Source organism: Musa acuminata, chromosome BXJ2-8, assembly GCF_036884655.1.
Source record: "Musa acuminata AAA Group cultivar baxijiao chromosome BXJ2-8, Cavendish_Baxijiao_AAA, whole genome shotgun sequence".
Taxonomy (NCBI): domain Eukaryota; kingdom Viridiplantae; phylum Streptophyta; class Magnoliopsida; order Zingiberales; family Musaceae; genus Musa; species Musa acuminata.
This window is the reverse complement of record NC_088345.1, coordinates 12,143,615-12,165,502: the sequence shown is the minus strand read 5'-3', so window position 1 is coordinate 12,165,502 and position 21,888 is coordinate 12,143,615. Positions and strand designations below refer to the sequence as shown.

Below are 21,888 nucleotides of genomic sequence, written 5' to 3'. Positions count from 1 at the left end.
GCACAGAGAGGGGGTGGATTAGATTAGACCTGTCAATTAGCAGTCCAAGTAACGATGCTTGGAACCCTAGAATCGGATACGGTGTGTGGGCCGCACCGACTCCCTCATTCCAGATGAGCAGTAGGTATAACGTACACATCAAAACAATAAATGAAATCGACTTTGTTGTTCCCCTTTCATCGCTTGCTATATCTTCTCATCTCTTCCTATTAATTCTATTACCATAATTAAATGTAGGATTTCTAATTATTTTCTGTAATTTCTTTCTAACATAGAGATTATGAGTAATACTAAAAACAAAAAATGGTTTATATAATATATAATTATTTTTTTGAAAAAAATTATATTTATTACGTCAAACGATAGATAAGATTAATAAATTTAATACAAAAAAATATAAAATTTTTATTTATCTCAGAATCAATGCTTTAAATTTTACTCTACAAATAAAACATATTTTGTATAGTTTATCTGCTGCTATTATGTACGTATATATTTGTGGGTACCCCAGAAAAGAAAAATCCTTTGCCAAACGGTCGACTCAAGTGACCCACCCACGTCGGATCCCTAAGTCCTCCCGTATATCCATTCCACGCCACTCTTTCTTCCGCCCAATCTCCTCTCCATCTCCGTTCATGGATGTCGCCTTCACCCCCAAGCCGCAAAGGCCCATCTGCTCCGTCTCCCTCCCCTTCTCTCCGGGCCTCCTGCCTCTCTCCACCCGGAGGGAATTCCTCGGATGCGCAAGCCATCTCCGGCCTCCCTCCGGCCTCCGTTCCCTCAAGCGATTCAAGAAATCGGGCCTCCAAATCCATTCTCCCCGGTGCCTCTCCCAGGAATTCTCGTACGAGGATTCCGTTCTTACCGCTGCCGCGGTGGTCGCTGCCTTCACAGCCTTGCAGTTCATTTACCTGAATCACAAGCGGAAGCGGAGGAGTGAATCCCCCAAAGTGAGGGGTTCTTTTGCTTCTGTCTTCCTAATGTGTTTTCCGTTCTTGATCTTTCTTTGGATTAATGTACGGTATCTAGTGTTCGATGACAGTTTGTCTCTTTGGTGCTTCTTTCATTAAATATCTGGAAATTAGGCTTTGGTAATTTTGTTTGTCGGTGACAGCCTTGCGCATTGGGTCTGCCCTTTCTATTCACTATTTTCTGTGATTTTTGTAGGTGTTCAGTCATTATTATTATTATTATTTTGTTATTTTATGATATCATGTAGTGTCCTATCCGAGCGTAGTTTAGGAAAGGAGGCCTATTTGAGTATGGCATCGATGATAAGGAGTCTTATCTTTAGATATATTGTGGTTTAGGAAAGTTATTTAGTTATTAGGGCTTCACTTTAAAGAGTTTCATAGGTCTTTCTTGTATGGGTTTTTGTGGGATGGTGAACCAGTTGAACAGATTCTATAATTAATCTTGTTTAGTTTTGTCATTTGTATCTGAGGTGGCTCCAGTTTACTTCAGTTAAATACACAGTTTGGGTTTCTCTATTAGTCATGGTAGTTGGGCAGAGTGCAGATCTTATGGGCTGTATCTAAGCCATTATATGGATGATATTTGGCAAGCAGCTATCATTTACTATCTGTTACTGGTTTTGGTCTTTGTAAGTGTTGATCAGTCCCAGACAAAAGAATAAGGTAACCATATTATGTGGTAGGTTATCTTGGTTATGGTACTTTCAGGGACTGGGGATTACATGTTCGCTCCCTCTTTTCTTTGTTTGGCTTTGGCAGGTGTAGACATTATTCAATTGTCTTAATTGGGAAGGTGCGATTATATGCTTGTCCGTCTTGTCATTTAATAAATTGACTGGAGTGGAAATTGTTGAGTTGTGTTTTGATAAAGATGAGCGGCATTGCCTAGAATAAATAATCTGGTTAGGATTAGTTGTTTTTGGATATTTTATAAAAGGATTTGTGAGATTTGGTGATTATAACTTTGTCTCCGCTCGCACTTGGTCTCTGTTCCCTGTTTCCATATCTTTCTTTTTTCTCTACTGTATCTCCTTTTCTCTACTTTGGGAAAAAAAGCAAATTTCTTCTTCTTTGGTATTTACAACGATGTAGACTTAAAATTGGTTGGAATTCACCTCTCTCAGCCACCCTAGTTATCTTTGAGAGTCAACCTGTCACAATAATATATATTTTGCATGGTAACCATTTCACTACTGCTACCGGAGAAATCAAGAGGCTTCTCTTCATTACAGGTCTTTAAATTATTAGTCAACGAGTTCCATATAAGGTAAGGATTATGTGAATATGTGGAAAACCATTTGTAATCTAACTTCTGGTGCAAACTTGACAGTTCTCAGGTTTACAAGTTTCTGATGTTACGGTTGGCTCTGGACCCTGTGAGCAAGATGCCATTAGTAGGAGTAAGGAAGGTGCGGCGAAAGAGTTTATGATCGGTCAACATAAACAAACCATGAATAGAGGAAGTGATATAATTTCCGAGAGGCCTCATGGATTTTTGCATCTAGATCAAGGTAATGCCTTTAAGAAACCAGTAGGCTGCATTCAAGTTGGTTCTATTTAGTTGTAGCATGATCCTATTGACCTTTATGTGAATTTTACAATATAAAAGATTTATTTCTTCATATCCATTTCTATTTTTGGGTTTATTTGGGTCAGCAATAGTTTAAAGAGGAAACATGATGATGAATAATTTTTTATTGATTGACCACTGTAACTTATACTAATATATTTTGGTAACGCAATATAGAATTTGTTAAGATGTAAGGTCACTGATACAAAGAAATACCTCTATATACTAATTGGAAGTACCACCTGCAACTATAAATATTCGCTGTAGTTAAAATATGATGGACACTCAGAAGTGCTTGTAGTATTATGTTTGAAAAATACATGGCTTGTTCCATGTTTTAGTTAATCTGAGTCAAGGATTACATACCAAACCAGTGATATGTATTAGTCTGACCCCACATTAGTGCAGCATACCAAAGCAATTCTGAGGCAAACATTTTCTTTTACAATTGCATAATGTGGTGTGTCGTACGGTGATGATTTCATAGTGGATGAGTATTGGATGCAGACCAGAAGTTATAGTTGAAGAGGGCTAGGTTTCTTAAACCAACGCAAACTAAATGGCTTTGATTTGAATAACATCATGCTTCTTACCATATTTCATTCATAAATTGGATGTACCTGCAGCCGTAGACAAAAGAATGTACATTGTTGATACTTTATGCTTTTCAACCTGCATGAGTACGTCCTGCTTTCTTTTGTAGTTACCTAAATAGAATAATCTGTAGGGCTGCATAATTCTTTTGACCCACAAATCATTGTTCTAGAAAGACAAGTTTTCATTAAAAATACCATATTTGCTGCCAGAATAACAACAACAGCAGTAGTAGTTCTGACACGCCTTACAAGTTCAACTTTCTTTTACTTTCTCAGCTAAGAAGAAGCAGGATTTGGTCAGTCAGGCTGATGATTTGCGCCATATTACATCCATGGGTGGTCAGAAAACCATGCTTACTAGGGATAATAGCCTATGCCTTAAAGAAACTCTTGCTTGCAGTGAAGAGGAACAGCTTGACTTCAGGTCTCTATCATGCTTTAAAGGTTTAAGTGCAGAACCTCTTCATCTCATCCTTCAAGAAAACAATGGTTCATGCAGTCAGTTAATGCTTGACCTGAGGTATCAGGACGCTCTTGCAAAAGGCTCTTTTCTTACAGCAGGTAAAGCTTGAAAAGATTAATAGTAGGTATTCTACTTATTTATTTTATGATTAATGTCTATGCTCGAGTCACAACAAGGTATTTTCAACTTCAGTTGGCTTCAAGCAAGTCATCTTTGTCAATTTCAGATCCTACTAAACAACAACCACCTATGTCATGCTTTAAGGAAGCTTCAAAAAGAGAAGAAAAAGTACTAAGAAATGTGCATGAATTTGCCAAAGACATAGGAAGAAACATGAGATGTAAAAAGGGTGATACAATCTTGTCCAGATTGCCTCAGCCAAAGAGGAATTTTGAGAAAAGTACAAATGATCTGTCATCATGGTTGAGAACCTACAATCGTCTCTTAAGGGATGGAAGGTATTATTTACATTAGCATTATCCGAGTGAATGATTTAGCTGGTTCATGCATAAAACTAGTGCTTTTAAGGTAATGTCGGTGTATTGGAAGAAAGAACTTACCAATAGCATTCCAAGTTGACATCATCTACTGAGTTTTTATTCTGCTACAATTTATGCTGGCCCATTTAATTTAAGTCTCCCAGTGACAGACTTTGCTTATCAGGTTGGCAGAATGCATCGACTTTCTGGAAAGCATGGAAAGGAAGGGATTGTTGGATATGGACAAGGTGACTGCGGTGACTCTATATGTCCCGTGCTTTTGCTTAACTTATCTGAGTTTCATCGTGCAGATTATTGATTGTCCTTATATTTTCAGGTTCATCATATGAGCTTTCTTAAAGCTTGTAAGAATAAAAAGGCTGTAAAAGAGGCTTTTCAGTTTTGCAAATTAATTCAAAACCCAACGATGAGCACATTTAATATGCTTCTATCTGTATGTGCAAGCTCTCAAGATTTTGAAGGTCGTTTATTCTACCTATTAGTTTTGACTATTCTAAATATCACTTAAAATATGGCTCGAGTATTCACTTCAAAATTCTAATGCATAGATTCCATGTTGCCTTTTAGGAGCTTTTCAAGTCATGCTTTTGATCAAGGAGGATGCACTGAAACCTGATTGCAAACTTTACACTACGCTGATATCAACCTGTGCCAAAAGTGGAAAAGTTGATGCTATGTTTGAAGTATGCTTTCCTTCTCCTTTATCGTGGAAGCTACAGTCTTAGATGAGTAGTTGTGAATCTTGTGATTGAACTGCAATATCTTCTTTTATACTTTCAAATTTCAATAACCAGTTCCTGATGTAGTGATAGTGGGGAGGAGGTGACAATGAACAACAGTAGGAGCAAGGTTCGCAATATCGTACTGTACCAGTATTTTGATCTGGGCTCGATACCGGTACGGTATGGTGTACCGAGCGATACACCCAGGTGTACCGAGCACTGTAGCAGTGCAGCGTACAGTGCTACAGTGCACCAGCACACTGTAGCAGTGCAGTGTATAGTGTACTGTACTGCTACAGTGCGGACCGGTACCGGGTGGTCCGCATACTGCTGGCCTGTCGGACCGGTACATACCGCCCGTACCGGACGATACGATTTGGTACGACAGACACTGAGTAGGAGGCGGCGGTTGTGATGTAGGAAGAAGGGAGAAGGGGGGAGAGAGGAGCTATATATATATATATATATATATATATATATATATATATATATATATATATATAAGAAGAGGTAACAACAGTAGGAGGTGGTTGTGATGTAGGAAGGAGGAGGTGGAGGAGGGAGGAGAGAGGAGCTATCATTATTTATATATAAAAAAGAAGATACAGTTACCAAGTAACAGGCAGAGGTGGAGGAGAAGGGAAAGACAGAGGAAATAAGGAGGCGAAGGAGCAAGAGGAGGTGGTAATGCATACTGGTAGGTGGAGGAGGAGGTGGAAGTAGCAATGTGGTAGGGAGGAGGCAAAAGAGGAGAGAAAGAGAGAGAAGGGCAGAGCCAATATGAGATGTCACTATTTAGAAAAAAAAGGCTATGAATATCAGGTGATACAAACCATACCTGACTGAAATGGGCGAAACTGTTGGTTCTATCCTGGTTGGCTAAAGAGCAGCCCATGCCGACATATATGGACGGGTTTTGAAACTTTGGTTAGCAAAGAAAAATGAACGTCTGGGTTCTGAGATCTTGTTGGTTACAATTTAAGATAGAACTTTTTCATTTTCCCTATAAAAATTGGAGAGTACTCATTTTGGCACAATAACTATTTTCATTAAACACAATATAATCAATAACTGCTGGTACAAATTTTGAGAGGAAAGATATTTTTATAATTTTTCAACACTTTAGGTAATCTTTGGTATCTATGTGTTGGAGGGTTTCATGTCATAGTTGTCACTAACTTATTCATCTTGGACATTGTCTGCATTATAATTGTCAAAGTGCTGGCAATGACTATATGTTTAGAAATTTGGACCTTTTATAAATGTTATCAGATGTCACATTCTTTTGTTCAATTTTCTTAGCTTAATATGTCTGTGAAAAACCTTCAGGTTTGGCCAAAAGCTTCTAATTTATGTCTACTCTTGATTAACTGTGTAGCACGGATAAAAAAATTGGTTGTGTAGGCCATGGAGCCATTCTTAGTCAACTAGGATAGTCTTTGTGAAAACAGTTGTTAAAAAAAATGCTTGCTAGTGTTTCATGAACTCAGCACCAAATCTGTACAAATTCTCAATAGTTTTCTTCCTAGGTTTTCCATGAAATGGTAAATGCTGGAATAGAACCAAATGCCAACACATATGGCGCACTTATTGATGGCTGTGCAAGGGCTGGACAAGTGGCTAAAGCTTTTGGTGCTTATGGAATTATGAGATCGAAGGTACAATCATGAACATATTCTAGTGTCTGGCTTTGCTTTAATTGATATTGTAGTTCTTAGTTTGGATGCTTATCATAGCTTTGTAATTATAGGTTTCTGTCTTATATGATTTATCCTTTTTGTATTTGGTAATATTCTGTGGACTTAAGAAGGTTTTGTATGCCAGTAGAAAGTGCAGCCTGATCGAGTTGTATTCAATGCCCTCATCACTGCCTGTGGTGAGGTAGGAGCTGTTGATCGTGCATTTGATGTCTTGGCAGAGATGAAGGCAGAACCTAAACCAATTGACCCTGATCATGTCACTGTTGGTGCTTTGATTAAGGCATGCAGTAAGGCTGGTCAGGTATAGTTTCTCATATTTCATTTTTTCACATTTTTGTTCTAGTAATTAATGTTAAATTAGTTTACTTATGTTGAATTTTGAACTACTGATCCTGTGTTAGGTTGAACGAACTCGTGAAGTTTACAAAATGCTTCAAGAGTATCACATAACAGGCACCCCAGAAGTTTACACTATTGCTGCGAAGAGTTGTAGCCAGATAGGTGATTTCCAATTTGCTCTTGAAATCTATGATGATATGAAAAGAAATGGAGTCATACCTGATGAGGTAATTTTTCATCACCAAATAAGAAGCTGTAGTCTAGTTCTTGCGGTTTCTTTTGACTGAAATTCTTTGTCTTATTTCTAATTTAAATTGCCATTATTTTGACATCTTATCTATTTGATCTTTATGAGATGCTTTTGGAGTGGCAATTATTTATGTGTCATAGACATATTGGTGCATCCCTATTTCTGGTGCTGGATGGTAGCTTCTTTAATTGGATTTTTATTCTATTGATGACCATCACATGTTAAATTGGCCAACATGAACCAAACCTTTGACAGATGACCACATCTGGTTGGCCATGACCTCATAAGGCAGGCTAGGCTTGCACCTTGTATGTAAATTTTTTGAAGTTATTGAAAGTTTTAACCTGCAAAAAAGTAATAAATTTGAGTTTAACATAGTCTAACATTCACCATGTAGCTATTTTTAGAAAAAAAAATGTTAGCTGCAAACCTGCAAGAAATATTTACTGAATTATAATAGTTTATTGGGCAACATTAGGCAATGCCTACTTGCTTTTTTTAATTAAAAAGATGGATTAAGGTGCATAAGAAAGCTTAGAAGAAAGATTACGGCAAAAAAGACCAGAGATAATTATCTGCTATGTGAAACACTTTTAAGTGAAATGATTCTAGATGAATTAGCTTTCTCTTGGGGATGTCAATCCTATTTATTCATTCGATCAGAGTTCTCCATTTCACCCGGACCAGTATGAAATGGATGGTACCAGTTTGTGCATGGTTCGGTACACTAATCACCCCTGTTTCGGATGGTCCGATCCAAGCCAATAAAAGAATAAAGAACTTCAATTTAAATTAGGGCCTGCAAACATGAGCCCTATTTTAGCAAGGGGCATGGAACAGATGCCACTGTTGTTCATTACTACCCACCTTCCCAGGATGCTTCCTTCTTCTCTTCTCCTCCTCCATTGCATCTTCTTCCTTCTTCCTCTTCCTTCCTCTTCCTCTTTCTCTTCCTCCACTACCTTCTCCCTCTTCCTCCTTACTCGTCTTCCTTCCTCTCTTCTTCTCCTCCTTCGAAGCACCAATGCATACCAGTGTATTGACACACAGTACATCGATATCGATCAATGCGTACCGGTCAAACTATGGGTCTGGTACATGAAATGACATTCCTTTTATTTGATCACTAATTATGTCACTGACTATAGACATTGCCCCTTCGGGTAGGGGGGAGAGAGAGAGAGAGAGAGAGAGAGAGAGTGTTTGTGAGATTAGCATCTTGCAATAAGAATTCCATGATTCAAGGGATTTTAATTGTATGATGTCCTTAGGGGAGGTGGGGTTTGTTTTAGATTTTTAACAAATTTACCAAGGAAATCACAGATTATATAAGTTCTAAGAATAATGATATAGAAATTTAAATTCTATATACAATTTGAGACAATAATTGTTTATAAATTTTTTTTATGGTATAGGAAATTTGTATATAGCAAAAGTGACACAACGATGATCATAATCGGTTTGTATTCTAGCTTACACTAATTGGTAAAATTGGCAGTTATATCAAAAAAATTATTTCTCTAGAATTATTTTGTTTATGCTCAAACATATTAATTTGATTAAATGTAAATTTTATCATTAAATTTGTAATGTACTTAATGGAAAATATGGAAATAAAACTTTCTTGGAGGAAATGCTAAAAGAAAGGCCTATGCATATTTTTATAAGTATATTTGACCAAGGACTACAATCTCATATCGGGTATTTACTAGTTCCTAGTCAGATCGGTATGTACCAACACCGGTATCGGTGTACTGACACAGTATATTGATCTATACTGAAAACTCGAAGAGGAAGAAGAAAGAGAGGAGGAAGGAGGAAGTAGAAGGAAGAAGAGGAGGATGAAGCATTTCCAAGTTCATAAGAGGGCAGCGAAGTGTGTGGACAGCAGTGAGGAGAGGAGAGGTAGGTGGTGATGGATGATGACTAGAGGAGCGGAGGTTGACAAATGATAGATAGAAGAGCGGAGAGGGTGTCATATGACGTGGAGAAGATGGGAAGTAAGCAGCAAGGGTGATAGATGATAGCTAGAAGAGTGGAGAGGGTGACGGATGATAGCTAGAAGAGTGGAGAGGACGGTATACGACAACAAGAGGATGGGTCTGCCAAGAAGAGGGCTCACAATCTCAACCCTTTTCATTTTTTTAATTAAGGCCATTTGACAGTTAAATGGGGGTGGTTTGTATACCAGTTCACACCCGAACCAATATGTAATAGTCTGGACGAAAAGGAGATCTATGATTGGGTGGATTTATGTAATTAATTTTTATATATTTGGTTTTTTGTAAGTTGTATATTTCACAATTGTTGTTAAAATGAGCAAAATGTAGGTCAAATGTGTATTCAGTTTGGTTCAAATTTCAGCTTTTATTTTGGGCAGGGAAACTTGAATAATAACAAAATGTTATTTGGTTTTCTGTCTTTAAAATTGAAATTGTCAGCTTAGGTGAAGTGAACAGCTTACTTCAATTCAATTTTCAGTTCTCTTCAACTGATTTTGTGTAATTTATATGGTATACAACAAATGCTGAATGGTTTGCGAGTCTGGTTTAATTTACTTATACAAGTTGTTGCTGCCTACCGAAAACCTTCTTGAATCGGTTATAATTTTGCATCCTGATACTTGGAAAGTTCTATGCAGATGTTTCTTAGCACCATAATTGATGTTGCTGGGCATGCTGGGAAGATAAATGCTGCCTTCAAAATCTTGCAAGAAGCAAAGAGTGATGGAATAAAAGTTGGAAATATGTCATATAGCTCTTTGATGGGGGCTTGTTGCAATGTATGATGGTGAATTCAGCATACATGTCATGTTAATTCATGCAATACTTTCATGCTAAGTGAACATTCTACTCTTTTTCTGAATAGGTGTTTATTTACAATGTCAAAATTAGGTGTAATAGATATATGCTGTAACCTTAATATAACTCACCGCTGACTCCAAGTAGTTACCACGTTATGCCGGGCTGTTATTGTTTATTTACATAAATTATCATTCTTTCTCAGGCCAAAGACTGGAAGAAAGCACTCGAGCTATATGAGGAGATTAAAGCAATAAAATTGCTTCCTACAGTTTCTTTGTTGAATGCTTTAATCACATCATTATGTATGTCTCTTAATCATGAACCTTTGTTATGGCAGTTCCTTTTCTTTCTTTTCTGTATAGTCCATGGAAAACATCAACTTTTATTTCTTGGTTGGTCTTTTATATTTAGCAAGTATCTGACTCAGATAACTGTACTGTGGCTGTCTTCATTTTGGTTTTTTAAATTTTGTATCAATTATTTTGATACACTTCTATAGAGCTGCAAACTATTCAGATTGAAACATTCAGAGATGATCATATTGTAGCTAAATAATCTACAAAATTTCTATAATAAATTGAGTTTGAATATGTGAATCGGAAAACAAAATAATGTCTCTTGTTAAAAAGTTGATTTTACTGACCATATTTTAGCCCCAACAGTGTCATGACCTGATGGTATAATTGTCTTGTTAATTTTGTCGAGTCTAAGCCATTGATCTAAAATGCTTAAGCCTAAGTTAGTACAGCCATCAGACTCTTATAAGTCAACCTAAGTTTTAGGCACTCCTGATGTGGGAGAAAACCAAGGTGTTACAAACAATTTGTTCATCAAACTCAATCTGGAAGTGAACTCCATTGAGATGTTATTTTCAGCCAAGAGTAGCCATTATTTTAGGAAGAGCTTTAATGACTTACTAGTAATTGATGGTGACTAATGTAAGGAAATACTGATATTGAAAGCTTTGTGTAGTTAGGTTTTCAGATACTATAGATAGCACAATAGTTCGCAATTGCCATTATACAAAAATGGGTTTTTAATCATATCTTGGATCGAACTGTATATGCTTGTTGGTATTTGTTATAAAGGCACTAAGAGGGTGGGAGGGGGGGGGGGGGGGGGGGGGAGAGTGGTGAATTAGTGCTTTCGAAATAAAGTTCCAATTTGAAAAACAATTGAAAAATACATATCGGAAATGTGTTTAACTTAGAATATGAGTAAGGGTAGTGAGCAACTAAATTAGTTAGTAATAGCAATGAAAAGCATAACGAGATATGTAAACCAGATTTATAGTGGTTCGGTCGTCTCGACCTACATCCACTCCCGATTCCTCTTCCTCGAGGCCACCGACTTTCATTACCGATCTTCTTTTCAATGAGCGAAGATCAACTATCCTTGTTACAACTCTTTCTCCTTTTCACAGGTTTAGGAGAGAACTTTCACACCTCTCTTTTGCAAGAAGATCTCACACCTCCCTTAGAATGACTTCTAGACTCAAGGATGAAGAGACTCAACACTTTAAGAGAGTTTACACACTTAAAATCATAAGTTTTTGTTACTTTGTTAAGCAAGCATGAGTGGGGTATTTATAGGCCCCAAATGGTTTAAAAAATGAAGCTAAAAATTCAAATCCTCAGATTTTCAGGATACTAGCTGTACTACTGCCTGACAGAGCTTGGGAACTAGGACTCTGGTGGTACCATCGCTTGGCTGGGCGATACTACCGTTGGCCTGGATGGTACCACCGCCTGCCTAGGTGGTACTATCGTCAGGAATCCCGGAAAAGTATATTTCGTACTTTCTAGTTCACAGGTGGTACCATCGCCCAGCCCAACCCCAGGTCACTGAATTGGCCTTCTGACATGCCCAATTCAACCTTGGTTCAGGCCCAATGGGCTCCTAGTCAAGTTGGCATGGTTACGCCCTAAAACCAACTCAATTAGACTCTAAATGACTCCGATCAAGACTTAACGACTCCAATTACAATCATGAAGCCTTCAACATGTTGTCCAGCATGTCATCTGCTCGTTTGACACTTCGTCCTAACCTTTGGTGCATCGTTATTTCCTTCGGCATATTGACCTCCCGCAGCATCCGATCTTCTTAGCGCAATACCCGATCCTTCCGGCCTAATGCCCGAACTCATGGCACGTCAACCAATCCTTCGGCTCGACGTCTAATTTCTGACATGATGCTTTCCGACCCAATGTCTGATTCTCTTGCTTCAATGGTTCGAGTCCATGATTGAAGTTTTCTTGCATTATTTATCTCGTACACTTATTAGTTCATAATCTTGATTTCATCATCAAAATCCGGGATTCAACAGAATTGTTATCTGTTCTACTATCACTGTGAGCAATCTAGATATTTATTTAAATAATGACTGATTTTATTTTGCTTTTGAGAGTAGAAAATGTGGTAACCTAGATTTTTACTTAATTAATGGCGGTGTTAATCTTGTTCTTGTGATTAAACAATGAGGTAACTCGATATGTTTCATAAGTCAGTTATCATTTTCTTGAATGAAATAATAGTATGTGATCCTGCTTTGATTTGCTGTCGCACATAGGTTTCAAATCTTCTATTTGTCAAACACTCAACCTTGCTCTTTTAGCTCTCTTCTAATGCCTCTTGCCAGCGCAATCTGTTATGAACCAGGTGGCTATACTTTAACTGGCTTTGGTTAGCGGCTATATTGTCCCTGAACTGAGATGGATAATCTAATCTTGATCCAATTAAAATTAGTTTGGTTGAAGTCTGATTGAATTTGAGTTTATTGGATGGCCTCTTTCATCAAAAATCTCCAAGGTGGGGTTAGTCTCTTTCTACCTTGCTAACTTGAAAGCTTGAACTGTTAACAGTTTTCTATGCTTGGGTTGTTTGTGGGGGCAAGATATGGCAACTGCAAGTGACTGTTGAATTAAAGGTAGGAAGATTGTCGTCCCATGAATAGGCCATTCTAGCCTGTATATTGTATCTTGATAAAATTTCATTTTGGACACTCTGTTATTACTTGATTGTGTTTCAAATCATGCTACGGAAAACAATCTTGACTCATGAATTCCATAAGGACGGTCCAATTCATGAGGCTACTACCAATGTGGTCTTTGAGGGTCAATGTAATAACAAATGCACTGAATTTCCTAACCTAATAGTGAATTACCCTTCTTGTTTTATTCAGTTATAGAAACTTACATAATTCCTGAGTTTAGTAAACCTACCAGATAATGAACAAAATGGCTCTGAGTTTCTTTCTTTTTTTTTTTTCCTGATACCTTAGTTAATGCCGCATTAGAAAATGGTGTTGGATTGGATTTGGTGTATGATTAGATTAGTGTACTAGTAAGTTGGCTTGAAGTACATTGTGAGGCATGGTTTAGGGCCTCTCAAATGGAAGTTACTTGGCTAAAAGGTCTAATCTAACAATAAATATGATATGGCCTACTACTACGAATTGCAGTGGTCTTGTAAGAAAGGTCTTAGTAGGCCTAGTACTTACCTCTAGTATGATGCAGCTGCCTGGTAGCAAGCCGAATGGTGCCATGTGCCTCATGTGCTGCCTACCAATGAATGATTCTGGATATTTGTTTGGTCTTGCTGAAAACATGAAGCTTTTGAGTTTTGAGTGCAGGATATTATGATGCCTTAGTTATTCCTGAATCAAAAGTGGATGTTTGGTTGATTGATATGTAAAGTTTGAAGTGCTGATTACTTCCATTTGAGTCATTAAAAGAATATGTGGTGCGATTTTCCCAACACAGAAAAGAGAAGGATGGTGTGTCAAATTGTTATGTAAAACTTGCTGGGCTTATTTCTAGTAAGCTGGGTTATGCACACGGGCTCAAGTGAGATGGATGGTTGATAGTGGCTGCAGGATATCAAATCTGTCCTTTCTATCAGGGCCACCTTTAATTTGAAGAAGATGAGTACTTAAAACTAAGAAGAAGGAAGTAACTAGATCAAACTTTTAATTCTATTAGAACAGTGAAAGTAATAACAGTTAAATTTTTATGTCCAAGGGGCCTTCTTTAATTTGAAAAAGATAAATAATTCTTGGACCCACGGGGCTTATATGCTTATATATAACTAATCAAGAAGCCTTGTGGGAAAAGGTTATTTATTATGAACTGAAGTCAATCTGCAATATCCTATCTAAAGATACCTCTAGTACTTTCAAGAGAATCAAGACACAATATTAGTTGTTTAAAGGCTTGTCCAACCCTATTTTTATTAAGAAGCATAGGGCATTAACGAGGTTTTAATTAAAAACTAAGCACCACAAAATAATATGATAAAATAATAACAAATAAAATGTTTATCACAAGCTGTTGTCCTTTCTCTTGTTGGGTTTAGGAATCCTCCTTGGCCTTGGAAATCCCTTTATAGATATTTTAAAATGTCCTTTCTGTCTTAGTTTAATCATCAAACAATCAATATTTGTCTTGAGCTTTCTCTGGAAAAGCCTGTCAATACTATCCTAGTATTATCTTATCGCTAACAAAGGCCAATGATGGCTTGTTGATGGCCAAGACACCCTGACTGAGCCCTCTTAGAGGTGGTTTGGATTCTGATCACTCCGTAATGCATTATTACCATCATAATTGGTTATAATGGAGACTCAAATTGAACCCTCGTGAGGATGGTTTTGGCTTGGGTCACCCTCTAAGTCATTATCACCCTCGTAACAGGTTATAATGGTTTTGGGTGCCGTCCAGTGTCCCTGTTAATGGACCTTTAGAACTTTGGTTTTGTACTTGTATCTCAATGTTAATTGGTACAATCATACTTTATCTATTTTAAATAATGAACCTCTAAAAGAGGACAATGAATACTTACCTTTTCTTTTCAATGATAAATCTGCAATAATGAAGAGTCTATTTATTCATTTGGGCCTATGTATATTGATTTGTACCTGTCATTTGTGAATTTAAGGGTCATAATTTATGTTTTGTTTATAATTTAATATATTGTAATGGTTAAGGATGTGATTATATATATTGGTTTGAAATTTTCGTTCATATATCTATGACTATAAGTATAATTTTCTATGTCAATCATGAAAGCATCATAGAACTTTCTGGATCTGTTGATTTGTTGTCTCATTCCTCCAACTCTCTGAATTCTTACTAAATGAAATGAAATTTCTTAAAATTGTCCATGGCTTATAACTACATATGTGTGCAGGCGAGGCTGACCAAGTACTGAAGTCTGTTGAAGTTCTTGATGAAATGAAAAAAAAAGGTGTACAACCAAATGAAATTACATATTCTGTCCTCATAGTAGCATGTGAAAGGTGATGGTCATGAACTTAGTTCTATTTACATTACTGGTCATTTTCTGAAGAGAAACTTTTGGTTTCAAAGAAATGGCGAAGCTGAATTGGCCTTTACACTCTTTGGAGAAGCAAAAAGGGATCGCGTCCTTCCCAATATCATTATGTGCCGCTGTTTGACTGGTGATTTTGTGAACTACCTATTTTGTTAATTTTTCGCAAGAACAAAAAATACACTTTTCTGTTTTGTTAAGCAATTGTAGGAGATTGTCTTGGCTTGGAATTATCTGGCTTTGGTTTGTTATACTTGGAAGCTTAAATAAGTGTAACTACACATTTTCTAGGATCTTTATTGATGTCAGTTTCGTCAATCCATATTAAGATTTCTCTCTTAACTTAATTGCTCTTTTTGTAGGTTTGTGCTTATACAGTTTTAAGAAGGCTTATTCACTTGGTGAGCCTATTGTTTCTTTCAACACAGGGCGGCCACAAGTTGATAGTAAATGGTATGTTGGTATTAACAGATTTATCTTTTCTAATCTTGAAAATATCACATATGGACATTGAAGATTAGTTTACAATCCTTTAGTTGAGGGGAGGAGAGGTTTATTTGACTATTTGAATGTATTTTAATTTTATTTTATAAGAGACTTTCTCAAATTTCTGTAAAAAGTTCATTTTTAGACCTTTTATTTTTTTGTAATCATTGGATCTAGTTTTCCTAGGCCTGCTGCTAGGAATGTGACATTATTTGTTGGGATCGTTTGTTTTATAATATTCATTAGGAATATGAGAGAGGACATCATCAAAGGAGTAAGCTTTTGCTATTTAGCGCTAGGTGTAGCACTTTGGTGATCTTTAATGACCTAGCATATTCTCCCAAGCAACCAAAATGGAATGAATGATAGCTTGTCAACTTAAGGATGTGCGACAAGTACAAGAGAAGAAACTATTAATAGAAGATGTCTTACACAGCATAGTCTACATTTAGATACATATCTCAAAATTTTATACATGATAATTATCTTAATTATGAAGTAAGTGATGGTGAAAGGTTTCAGCATGTTATGTTTTTAGATGTTGATATGTTACCAGGACTTCACTAGCAATAATGGTCTATCGTGAAACCATTCAAGCTGGTGTCATACCTACAATTGAAGTTTTTTCGCAAGTGCTGGGATGCCTGCAGTTTCCACGTGATTCTTCATTAAGAAAAACATTTATTGAGAACCTGGGAATAGGTTTTGATTCCTCAAGATCTTCAAATGTGAGTTCACTGCTAGATGGTTTTGGTGAATATGATATCCGTTCTTTTTCCATACTAGAGGTAAGAACAACAGCAGCAGCAGCAAACTATTTGGTTTACATGCTTAGTTTCATTGATGTATTCATCACGAAGGAACTAACCTAAATCTTAGTACTCAGGAAGCTACTTCACTAGGAGTAATTCCACGTGCAACGATGAAAGATAATCCAGTTGTTGATGCAAGGAAATTGCAGATTCATACCGCTGAGGTTTGATTGCCTGAAAACCTCAGAATTCTGTTAACTTTTATTGTTTAGTCTGTTATTGTCATTTTCAAGTTCTTGTCACTTGGATAAGAAAAACAATATTTTGTTAAAATTGTCATTTGGATTGACTTCTATAAACAATCCCATATCCAGATGTAATAAGATTGCACAAAGCCTCATGTATCAGTTTCCATTTTTAAGTAACTAACATTTCTGGAGTAATGAGGCCTGCTTTAATTGCATGGGAATTGAAGGAAGGAAAGCATTAAGTGGGTAAAACTAGAGAAAATAGGTTTAAGAATATCGAGACTTGACTTGTTTGATCCGTGAATGTGGCTTAGAATTTAGAGAGAAAAATGAATTTTATTTTTATTTCCTGATCAACTAGCACTTTTTATTTCTAAATTGTTTTTTGGATTTTGAACAACTTTGGCTGTATGCATCATGAAGTGCATAAGTTGCTTGAGAACAATTTACAATAAAACAGTTGCTGAGGTAACATAAAATTTTGCATTGTTTACTTGAATTTTAATGGTGGGGATCTGAGTGATGATTTCACTGTGAATATTCATCTGAAATTACTTGTAAAATAGATAATAATCTAGAACACCATTTAAATTATTTCACAATTCATCAAATAAGGTCAGAGAAGATAGAGAATATCTGATTGTGATGAGGACATGCTCAATGCTGCATGAGAATGAGAACATGCTTTTTTCTTCATGCAGCATATTTAATACATATGATCTCAAGGGAAAACTACTTAGAGCAACAAACTTCGACATTATCTTGTTGAAAATACAATGATTTCAGAGAGTGAGAATTGAAAGTGAGGATGAAAAGAATAGAAAGAATGAAGTGATTGATTTGTCATATTACATAGGTTTCTCATGGGCCTCTAATCATAGAGCACTTTGGATGCCTTTAGCATATGTTTCGGTGGTGGTATGACTGATGTCTCAATCCTTGGCCAAATAAAGGAAAACTGAGTAGAAAATGGTTCCGGATGCTGCTAATAATGAAAGTGGCCGATATACAAATTACAAAGAAGTGATCGATCAGCCATATTCCGTAGGTTTCTCATGGCTTCTGATTATCAAGCACTTTGGAAGCCTCTAGCATATGCACCAGTGGTGGTATGACTGGTGGGCATGTCCTAGGTTGTCACATCAGCTGCCTGGTCATTGATGTCCAGTTAGTAGCCTAACAGCTAATAGGCTGTTGTCTGGAATGAAAGCAACAACAGAATTTTCAAAGGATTGAATCATGATATTGTTCTATCATCAGAAGGGTCAGTTTGTCAGCTTCATGGGAATGCTTCTGACTTCTGCAGAGAGGTATGAAGTTCGTTTGTGTTTTTTTCTCCTTTTTATTTTATAATTTCTATCCTCTTCTTTGTTCTTTCTTTTCATATGTACTTATTTCATGCTTTTAATAAGTAACCTCAAGGCCTTGCAGAAAAAAAACAACAGAGGAGAAACTCTGTTGTGTTTGTGTTGCTTGTGCTTATTATGTGCCATTGTAGAATAACCTATATGACTAGGGTTTAACACCCAGAAATTTTTTAGTTTCAATATCTGATAATTTGTAATTTTAAGCATTACACGAGAAACATGCATGTCTATTATCAGGTACTGTTGTTCTAGTTTTCATAGCTGTTCTTGCATATAGTTCTTTAATTGAGTTAAATTTTGTGGTAAAGAGATACTGATAATGATCAATTTCTAATATGAGAGTTATGTACCACTTTATAATAGCTGATTAGTCTTTACAAATGTTTCAGGTGTATCTCTTAACAATTTTGAAAGGTCTCAAGTATCGGCTTGCTGCTGGTGATCTTGCTTCTTTGTTGATGCTTGATTTCTTACATTATTATTTTTAGTCATTATTTCTTACATAGTTAAGCATAGAATGAGTTTCAAATTCCATTTCCAAAATAAGTTGAGATGATACTGCCAATACACATATGTGATCAAGTTTAGATATATCACTCATGGATGTGTGATGGAGAGGAGAGTATAATGCTATTCATATTGTGCTAGCAATAATAGTACAAAGACTTGCGCATAAGAAATAAGTCAATTTAGCATCTCACTGATCTTAGCTTGCCTCCCCGCTGATTAAAACTTCTTGGTTATTTTTGCAGGTTCAAGGCTACCAAATATCACAATTTTGTTACCTACGGAAAGGACACAAATAGAGTTTTCCAAAGGAGACAGAACAATTAGCCTTGCTGGAAGGTGAAAGATGTTTGATTGTAATTTATGACATTGATTATTTTATTAGGCAGCATTTGAAAGTTTTTATTGATATTCTCATCCGTTCAATCTCCATTCTTTATGATTATTAGGCTATGAAAAACCAAGGAATGCAATCTTGTACCAACCCTTGTATGTCCAGTCAGTGATTTCAATAGGCGCTCGGGCGAGGCGAGACGAGGCCCTAGTGCCTCGCTTCATTTCCAGGCGGCGCGATTCAAAAAGGTGCCGCTTGGGCACCCGCCTAAGCCCAAGCGTCGGGAGCTTCAGGCGAGCGCCTGGGTTAAACCAAGTGACTGAACCAGCGTTTTAGGTCTGGTTCGGTCTCCGGTGCTTTAGTTGGTTCAATTGAACCAACTAAAGCACTGATATCAGCGTGACTTCCCCAACCCTAACCCTGTTCGCCGTTCACGCTGTCGCTCCCACTGCTCGTTGCCACTGTTGTCGCTCGCCGCTCCCGCTGCTCGCTGTTGCCACTGTCGTTGCTCTCGATGCCGCTGCCGCTGCCACTGCCACTGTCGTCACTCCCGCTCCCGCTTTTCTCAATCAGCACCCTCGGTCTTCCCTTCTACTCTTCTCTTCTCTTTCGATAGTATATTGTTAACAGTATACTGTTAACTGTATACTAGTAACAGTATTTGTATTTATTAGATTAATAATATCAGGGTCTGCCGTACTGAGCCGTACCGTCCGGTACGGGCGGTATGTACCGGTCCGACAGGTTTTCGGTACGCGGACCGACTGTTATCGTTCCGAGGTACTGTAGCAGTTTACTGTATCAGTGCTACAGTAGTCGGTACACCTGGGTGTACCGCTCGGTATACCGTACCGTACCGGTATCGAGCCCAGGTCGAAATACCGGTACGGTACGGTATTGCGAACCTTGAATAATATATTATTTTGATTTTAATATTGTTAATTTTTATTTATTTGAAATTATTGTTTTGAATTTTGAGACTTATTGTTAATGTGACATTGTGATTTTGTACCTTATATTTTCTTAATTTAATAGCATATTTTTATTTAAAATTTTAAATAATTATATTTATTAATTATATTTTATATTTTTATATTTAGCGTCTCACTTCACTCGGGTGAGTCGGGTGTTTTTGGACCTTAGTGCCTTTTGGCGCCTAGCGCTTTTCAAATCACTGCGTTCATTGCTATGTACTCCAAGTACAATGTACAGACACTCGATACAGTTTTATGAAAAAAAAAGCTGAAAGATCAATCGAAAATTGAAAAAATAAAGAGGAGGCAGTGGCGGCAAAGGAGGAGGAGAGGCTGTGACACAAGAGAGGAGGGAAGGAGGTGGTGGAGGAGGAGAGGCTGTAGCACAGAAGGAGAGGAGGCAACAGAGGCAGAGGAGGAGGGGCGGTGGGGCAGTGGCACAAGAGAGGAGGGAAGTATGCAGTGGAGGAAAGGATGGTAGAAGGCAGTGACGGAGAAGGTGCAAGAGGGCAGAAGACTGAAGGAGGACGAGGAGAAGGAGAAGAATATTGACGAGGGCTGGTGTGAGCGAACGGTGAGGGGTGCCGGTGAGGGATGCGGGCGACGACAGATGCAGATGTGGGGGAGAACACACAAGAGGATAAGTTAGGGTTTTAATTTTTCATTTTAAATATTTGTTTAAAAAATGGGCTGCCCAATCCAAGGTCATTACCGAGCCTAAGTCGGTAAGCAGAGTTCAGAAGCCTTACTGCTTGGTTCATAGGGCTTACTGAGTGGTGAGGCTTGTTTTACACTTGAATCAAAATTGGGTTGGTTTGTGTGTTGGTCAACGGTTGGACCAACAGTTGGATCGGTAAATACGGGCTGTACGACACCAAACCGGATGAAATTGCATTCCTTGTTATATATACTATGGGTAAAATAAAGCAAGTAGGAGATATGCTGCTCTAGAAATATGAGTTATTAAGAGTCCTGCTTGAATGCTAATGTCACACTTATTAAGAAACAAACTGTCGCATATTAAAACATCTAGGAATATGCACATGATAATGCTAGTGGCACATTTGCATACACTTGAATACTTAAAAATAGTTTGTGCATATTGCAACTTATTTCTGCATTTTGCATTAAGATGATAGCTTTGGGATTATGTTAGTGGCATACTTGCACTTTTCAGTTGTTCTTATATAGAGGTTTGCTGCTTTTCACATTAAGACAATAGCTATCAGCATTGTGTCAATGCTGCGTTTGATTATGCAGTATACTTCATCTTGATTGTGGTAACTGAGGTGTTATATGCAATACAGGGTTGGTCAGGCAGTTGGTTCGCTGTTGAGGAGACTGGGCCTTCCTTATCAAGGAGAAGAATCATATGGGAAAATTAGAATAAATGGTCTTGCTTTGAGAAGGTGGTTTAAACCAAGGGTTACCAGCACATCTTTTTCAGGAAGACCTGCAGAAATGATTCCAACAACTGCACGTTTGGCCAAAGGGATTGCCGATCAGCAGCGCAGCATTCGGATCAGCAAAAATTTCTCTCTTGAATAACATGCTGCATCACTTCAGCTGATGATTTTATTCATGTTTGGATCAAGAAGAATAATTGGACGAAGATTCAGTCGCCAATATGATTGTTGATATGGTAGTTCTGCTTCAAACCTCTTTTTATCATCTAGAACAGGATACAAAATGTTTCCATTTGCGTACATGTCCAACATTGAAGGTGAAGGTAGCATGTTTTGAATGATGAATCAGCATTATGGTATGAATGGTATTATCATCTCGATAAATTTCCAGGATTATTGGTATTTAGCATCCAGCTTGAGCATATTAGTTCAATAGTAGATGTCCTTACGCTGTTCATGGCATCAAATCATAGTCGTGGATTACTGTATCATGGTCGAGTTGTTGAGGTTTAACAGTTAGCTGGTCGGTGTTCATCGCTGTTTCCTAGTTAAATTGCACTAATTTTTTTGT

The 21,888-nt window shown here is 37.4% G+C and overlaps 1 protein-coding gene across 1 annotated transcript; it reads left to right on the top strand.

Annotated features, from left to right (window-relative positions):
* The first annotated feature begins 537 nt into the window (after positions 1-537).
* LOC135619220 (pentatricopeptide repeat-containing protein MRL1, chloroplastic-like) lies at positions 538-21,726 on the top strand. The gene is made up of 20 exons (XM_065121027.1): positions 538-950; positions 2,305-2,485; positions 3,417-3,701; positions 3,830-4,061; positions 4,267-4,330; positions 4,420-4,564; positions 4,671-4,786; positions 6,355-6,483; positions 6,653-6,826; positions 6,927-7,091; positions 9,756-9,896; positions 10,121-10,220; positions 15,103-15,211; positions 15,282-15,373; positions 15,606-15,696; positions 16,286-16,517; positions 16,616-16,705; positions 18,486-18,534; positions 18,849-18,942; positions 21,219-21,726. The coding sequence occupies exons 1-20, from the start codon at positions 636-638 to the stop codon at positions 21,457-21,459; spliced, it is 3,045 nt and encodes a 1,014-aa protein (XP_064977099.1). The 5' UTR covers positions 538-635; the 3' UTR covers positions 21,460-21,726.
* Positions 21,727-21,888: the final 162 nt, after the last annotated feature.

Bases quoted from the DNA above. Each gene is read 5' to 3' on its own strand.
- LOC135619220 (XM_065121027.1), top strand. From the start codon at position 636: ATGGATGTCGCCTTCACCCCCAAGCCGCAAAGGCCCATCTGCTCCGTC. The intron at 3,702-3,829 runs GTAAAGCTTGAA...TGTCAATTTCAG, and splicing joins AGGCTCTTTTCTTACAGCAG to ATCCTACTAAACAACAACCA. The intron at 4,565-4,670 runs GTCGTTTATTCT...GTTGCCTTTTAG, and splicing joins AAGCTCTCAAGATTTTGAAG to GAGCTTTTCAAGTCATGCTT.